The following is a 6795-nucleotide window of genomic DNA, read 5'->3' on the forward strand; positions in this document are numbered from 1 at the left end:
GATGGGGTCAGGGTTTCGAATCAATTGTTGAGACTACCTCGAGGCTGTGTTGGTCGACGGGAAAATTAGCCGAGCCGTGATCAACCCTGACAAGCCTCCCTTCTTTTCCACTAGACTTTCGAAGCCTTGTAATTTTTCTTTCCTAGCTTTCCTTTCACTTCGACTGTTACAAATAATAATGTTTGCTTCTTGCGCAGTGGTTAAATTATCCGATATCATCACCTCCGACTCGACTGAGTTGGCCAAGAGGAACAAGAGGAAGAGCTCAGAAGAGACCTCGGCACCTCCGCCGAAGAGGAAAACACAAGGGTAGGTGGCTAAAATTTCGGCTGCCAAGAGCACCCCAACCATGGCAGCCCAAAGCAGTTCGGCCGCCGCAGCCACAGGGTCCACCTCGTCTATGCCAGAAGGGGTGCCCCTCGAGGGAGTCACCACGGCACTCCCGCCTCCTCATGGCCGAGGCAAACAACTGAAGCCTCCAGTCAATCCGGTCACGGGGTCCTCGCTATGGAATCATTTCCATAGCCCCTCTGTGTTTCCTGGGGAAGAAAAAACGCACCCCGGTGATCGCTGGTGCCCGAACTGGACCTTCTCGGTCAACGATAGGTACAGCCATCCTTGGGTTGCACAAGAATTAGTGATGTAGTCAAGCTTGCCAAGGGACGTGGAGTTTATGAGAAAACTGACTCTGGCCGAGGTGGTCCAGAGCGTCATGGTGGCCACGGCCTCCAATACAGCATTTGTGGCCAAGATGGCCCACAGGTATTGTGCCCTAGTCGAGGAGCAGGACACCGGCAAGTTGCAAAATAAGATCTCCAAGTTGGAGAAAAAACTTATGGTGTCCGAGTCCGAGAAGATGGAGCTCCAGAGACGACTTCAGCAGGCCGAAACGAAAGAAGAGCAGAAGAGGAGGGACGAGGTGAAGAAGTCCCATGAACAGGCCCTCAAGGGTGCTGGAGCCTCGGCGGTGGAGGCTTTCCGGAGGTGGTCCGAGGCCTTCACCAAAAACCTCGGCGAACTGACCATGCCGAGCTTTATGTTCGGCTACACATCTGTTATTGACGAGGCCGCTCCTTACCTCTCTCCCGAGGCCTTGGAGTCCTTGAGGAACAAGGCCAACTACAACGAGGACTCCAAGGAACTGTGTGATCGGATGGCCGAGGGCATCCAAACTGGATGAAACCTGGCCGAGGTTCGGGACGAGTTCAACAAATGGCTATCCGAGCTCGACGAGGTGTTCGAGGAGGAGGGAGGAGGAGAAGAGGCTACTTTCAGCAGGGGAGACGCCGGTGAGAAGACTAGCGAGGAGCATAAAGGAGGAGGAGAGCCTCATCCCGGCGGGAGAAAGACTAGCAAGGAAACCGGCCAGGAGGGAGCCGAGACAAGGGTCTAGGCTCGCGGGTGTTGAGGGAAATGCCGAGGCAGAATGTGTTTAGTAGCACTCCTGACCTCGGTTCTTGTATTCCTTTTTTAATGCTCTTTTCATTAAATGAAGTCTCTATTCCTTCTCATCTCGGTTCTTTTACTTTCTCGTTTCATCCCCTACTTGTCCCCCTTATTTTTTAATAATGGATGTGTGGTATCAAGGTATTAAAAAATAATGAAATGTCTGAAGTCACAACTTGTTAAAATTTTCAAGCATAATACAATCTAAGCTTCTCGGCGTGCCAAGTCCTCGGCACTAGAGAACCATCTCGGTAGTTTAGTTTACAATACCCACTTAGGTTAGATTCCACAACCCGGTAAGGGCCTTCCCATTTTGGGCATAATTTTTCCTGTGGTTCAGCTCGGCTGACCGAGTTTTTTCTCAGGACCAGATCTCCTGGTTGGAATAGACGATGTTTCACGCGGGCATTGTAGTAGCGGGCCAAGGTTTTCTTGTATGAAGCATCCCGAACTGAGGCAACATCTCTTCTTTCTTCGACAAGATCGAGATCCAGTTGTCTCTCTTCTTTGTTCACCTCGACTGTATAAGCTGCCAACCGAGAACTGGATGTGAGGATCTCAGTAGGAATGACCGCTTCGGTTCCATAGGTCAAGGAGAAGGGGTTCTTGCGTGGCTGATCTCGGCGTGGTCCAATAGGACCACAGGACACTGGGGAGTTCTTCTACCCAAGATGATCCAGTTCGGTGTAGTCGGGTCTTGAGGTTATGCAAGAGAGTTCGGTTGAAATTTTCTGCTTGACCGTTGGCCTGGGGGTGGCCCACCGAAGTAAAGTGTTGTTTGATGCCGAGGTTCTCGCACTAACTCTTAAACGGGTTCTCGGCAAACTGCCTCCCATTGTCTGAAATGATGATCTGAGGTATGCCGAAGAGGCAAACGATGCATTTTCAAAAGAATTTTTGAACCGCCAACCCTGTGATGGTCCTTAGAGGCTCGGTCTCGACCCACTTAGTGAAATAGTCCACGGCGGTTACAAGAAAGGTATAACCTCCGACAACTTTAGGGAAGGGACCGATAATGTCTGTCCCCCATTGCTCGAACGGCCAGGGGAGGTGATTGGAATCATAAGATTTGAGAGCTGGTGGTGCTCGAGAACAAGGTTTTGGGTATCTTGTCGAACGGAAGGCCAGAAATACCCGAGAAGTAGGGTATTCTTGGCCAACATCTTGTGGCCGACGTGAGCCCCACATAGGCCTTCGTGTATCTCGTGGAGGAGTTGACGTCCCTCCTCGGGCGTAATGCACCTCAACCACGGGCCAAGGTAGGACAGTTTGTACAACTCCCCATCGCGGAGCGCGTACCAAGCGGCTTTGCGTTGGATCCTTCTCGCTTCAGCTTGGTCCTCTGGAAGGATTCTCTGACCTAAGAAGAGGATGAATGGGCTCATCTATGTGTCTTCCGGGTGTACGGAGCAGGCCACCCCTTCCATGTATCCCGCCTCGTTCAACACTTCCACTAGGACCGTCTTGTTGAGATCAGAAAATGATGTGGAAGCCAGCCGGGATAAGGCGTCGGCCCGCCTATTCTGTGACCGGGGTATTCTTTGGATTTCGAAAGACTTGAAGTACACAGTAAGTTGGTGAACTTTGGAGAGATACCGTTACATGGTCTCATCCTTGGCTTCATATTCACCAAGAACTTGGCATACTACAAGTTGGGAGTCGCTGCGGACATGGATCCGCTGAGCATCGAGTCTGCGGGCTAGCTGGAGTCCCGCAATCAAGGTCTCGTATTCGGCTTCATTATTAGTGGCCGGAAAGTCAAAGCGGAGGGCATATGAGCACACTTCTCCCTGGGGTCCCTCCAAGAGCGGTCCTGCTCCGCTGCTATCCCCGTTAGAAGATCCGTCCACATACAACGTCCACAAGTGTGGGTCGGGCACTTTGGGGATTGCAGAAGTGGATTCTTGGCTCTCCGTGAAAGTGAGCTCGGCAAGAAAGTCAACTAAAGCTTGAGCTTTTATGGCAGTACGCGGCTCATACGACAGATCATACTCTCCTAACTCGACAGCCCACTTGGTGAGGCGCCCGGAAACCTCGGGACGCACCAGTATCTGTCGAATAGGCTGGTCTGTCCTAACGGAGATAAGATGAGCTAGAAAATAAGGTTTCAGCAACCGAGCTGCGTGAACTAATCCTAGCACGAGCTTTTCCACCTGGGTGTATCGAGTTTCCCCGGAGAGCTCGGCCGACATAGTAGACTGGCACTTGAGTGCCCTCATCTCTGATGAGCATAGCGCTGACAGGTTCATCGGCGGTGGAGAGGTAGAGGTACAGCTTCTCTTCGGGTCGAGGTGAGGCGAGGGTAGGCAGGTGATGCAGATATTGTTTCAATTGATCGAAGGCTTGCTGGCACTCTTCGATCCAGGCGAACTGATCAGCCTTCTTCAATACCTTAAAGAAGGGTAAGGCCTTCTCAGCAGATTGAGACAGGAAGCGGTTCAGTGCGGCCAGACGTCCGTTTAGCCTCTGAACTTCTCGAAAGTTTCGAGGTAGGGACATGTTCTGGATGGCCTTGATCTTGTCGGGGTTAGCTTCGATTTCCCGGCGGAAAACCAGATACCCCAAAAATTTTCCTGAGGTGACGCCGAAGACGCACTTCTTAGGATTTAGCTTCATTCTTGAGTCCCGCAGGACGCCGAAGACCTCCCTTAGATCTGACAAGAAGGCCGAAGTGGTTAGACTTTTGACGAGGATGTCGTCCACATAGGCCTCCACATTGCGGCCGATCTGATCTTTGAAGAGGCGGTTGATCAGCCTTTGATAGATCGCCCCGGCGTTCTTTAACCCGAACGGCATGGTGGTGTAACAGTAGACACCCCGGTCGGTGTAGAACGCTGTCTTCTCTTGGTCCTCCTCACTTATTCCTATTTGATGGTACCCCTTGAAGGCATCTAGGAAGTAGAGGATCTCGTGTCTCATTGCCGAGTCGACGAGGGCGTCTATCCTCGGCAGCGGCTAGCAATCTTTGGGGCAGGCCTTGTTAAGGTCGGTGAAATCCACACACATTCTCCATCCACCGGTGTCCTTTTTGACCATGACAGGGTTGGACAGCCAGGTGGGGTATTGGATCTCATGGATCATCTTGGCAGGCAAGAGCTTATCGACCTCATCAGATATGGCCTTGCTGCATTTGGGGCCAAAGTGCCTACTTTTTTGTCTCACAAGACGGGCCTGTGGATTGACGTTAAGCTGGTGAATCATTAGCTCGGAGGGCACTCCAACCACTTCATCAGCTGACCATGCGAAGACGTCTCGGTGGTCCTTTATCAGGTGGATCATCTCTTCTTTTAGGGGCGAGGGGAGTTTGGCCCCCACTTGGACCACTTGGTCAGGTCTCGCCTCGTCCAAGACCACCTGCTCCACCTCGTCCCCGGGCTCAAACCTGCCAGGCTTTCCGGTCTTCTGAGGATCGATACTGTCTATGGAGAGCACAGTTGGTCTCTTTTCCTCAGCCTTTGACACAGCCCGGGGAGTGACCGCGGCTTGGATGGTGGCGAGGTAGCATTCTCGGACGGCGTTCATGTCGCTACTCACCTTGGCCACCCCTGCGGGTGTCGGGAATTTGAAATTCAAGTGGTAGGTAAAGTACACAGATCTCAAAGCGTTGAGCTTGGGCCGACCTATTAACATGTTGTAAGGAAAATCTGCTTTGACCACCGCAAAACTGACGGGTACAGTTTGGCAGCGGGGGTGACGTCCGATAGTCACCATCAGGGACACCATTCCCTCAGGGTGGACTACGTTTCCCCCGAAGCCGACGAGGGGAGTTCTGACAGGAGTGAGTTGCTCTCTGGTCAGTTTCAAACTTTCGAAAGTTCGGTAGTACAAGACGTCTACCGAGCTTCCGGGATCAACATAGACTTTCTTGACTATGTAATTATTGGTGAGAATTTCAATCACAAGGGTTTCGTGATTGCTGGATGCGGCAGGGATTGGGTCGCTGGGACCATAGGTAATCACCTCGAATAACCGGGAGTTCGGCTCGGCCACCTTCATACTGGCATGGCGGTAGGTCCGTTTACGGGAGTTCTATCTGTCTCCTCCCGTCGGGCCACCCGCGATTGTATTGATCACCCCGGCGATGTTAGGGTCATAGCCCGGGGACCCGTCTGGCGAAGGCCGCTGGTCCTCCCTATGGTCCTCGGGTCCACGACAGTGACTCTTTGTGCCCCGCATGTCCTCTCGGCAAGGGCCCCGGTTATCTCGGTGGGAGGCATTTCGGTTGAAACCTCCATCCTTGCGGACGAATTGCTTCAAGTATCCCTGTCTGATCAGGTTCTCGATCTCCCTCTTCAAATCGTTGCAGTCTTCGGTCTCGTGCCCAACATCTCGGTGGTAGGCACAATAGAGACTGGAGTTTCTCTTCTCTCTCGTTCCCAAAATTTCAGGAGGGGCTCGGCCGAGGTGATTCTGCCTCATTACAGCCAGGATATGAGACCGACTGGAATTGAGTGGTGTCAGCTCGGCGTCCGAGGTGGACGACCTCCCTTTCACGATTCTGTCAAAGACACTCCGGCGATCGCGAAATTGATTCGACGAGCCGCTGGGGCCTTGTTCGAGTTGGCCGATTTCTTTTTGCCTCCGGGACTCTTGTCCAGTACGGGCTGCTTGGGCTTCCCGCTTCATGCGATTTAGATCCTCACTTCGAATTCCTTGGTCTACCTGTTCCCAGAGTTTTCGAAGTGTATGGGGGTAGTTTCGATGTATTTCGGTATGGAAAATCCCTGCGATCAACCCGTTGGTGAAGACAGCTATGGTTACCTGCTCATTTTGATCAAGTATCTGCACATTTTCCTCATTGAACCTCTGCACATACGAGCGCAGTGACTCGCCGGGAGCCTAGTGCAGGTTCAAGAGGTAGGCTGAAATCTTTGTCATTGGGTGAGACGATACAGAGCGGTGAATGAACCTGTCTACCAACTCGTCCAGTGAGGAAATGCTCCTCGGTTCTAAGCCCCAGAACCATTTTCGGGTTGTCCCTTGTAGAAAAATGGGAAAAACTTGACAAATCACGGCGTCGGGGACGCAGTAGAGACGGAATGCTGAAATGAAGGCACGAAGGATCAAGAATCACCTCGGCCATCGTAGGAATGCAATGCTAGGAGCTTAAAATTAGGGGGAACCATTTCTCCATTGATGTCATTGGTAAAGGGCGGAGTTCTCATGTAGTCGGCTGCTAGGCCCCCAGGGCGCCGGAAAAATGCCCGGGAAAATACCCGGGAAATAGAGGCAATTTTGGAGGTCGCCTTGGAAGATGCGCGCCTGGAAGAACTCCGAGAGAGGTGCCCCTCATCAGAGTCCTCACCTGAAGGTACTTCAGGTGACTTCGTCGATCTCCTCTTGGAAGAT

General features: G+C 52.3%; 1 protein-coding gene across 1 annotated transcript; it reads right to left on the reverse strand.

Annotated features, from left to right (window-relative positions):
- Nucleotides 1–5475: 5475 nt before the first annotated feature.
- Nucleotides 5476–6412, reverse strand: LOC113777197. Its single transcript, XM_027322231.1, has 3 exons — nucleotides 6356–6412; nucleotides 6208–6285; nucleotides 5476–6108 (listed from the first exon to the last, which is right to left on the reverse strand). The coding sequence occupies exons 1-3, from the start codon at nucleotides 6410–6412 to the stop codon at nucleotides 5476–5478; spliced, it is 768 nt and encodes a 255-aa protein (XP_027178032.1).
- Between the last annotated feature and the right edge of the window lie 383 nt (nucleotides 6413–6795).

Source organism: Coffea eugenioides, chromosome 7, assembly GCF_003713205.1.
Source record: "Coffea eugenioides isolate CCC68of chromosome 7, Ceug_1.0, whole genome shotgun sequence".
NCBI lineage: Eukaryota > Viridiplantae > Streptophyta > Magnoliopsida > Gentianales > Rubiaceae > Coffea > Coffea eugenioides.

Coding starts and splice junctions, on each gene's coding strand:
- LOC113777197 (XM_027322231.1), bottom strand. CDS start 6,412: ATGGTTCTGGGGCTTAGAACCGAGGAGCATTTCCTCACTGGACGAGTT. Junction 6,286..6,355: donor CTGGACGAGTTGGTAGACAG/GTTCATTCACCG, acceptor AACCTGCACTAG/GCTCCCGGCGAGTCACTGCG. Junction 6,109..6,207: donor TACTTGATCAAAATGAGCAG/GTAACCATAGCT, acceptor CTCTGGGAACAG/GTAGACCAAGGAATTCGAAG.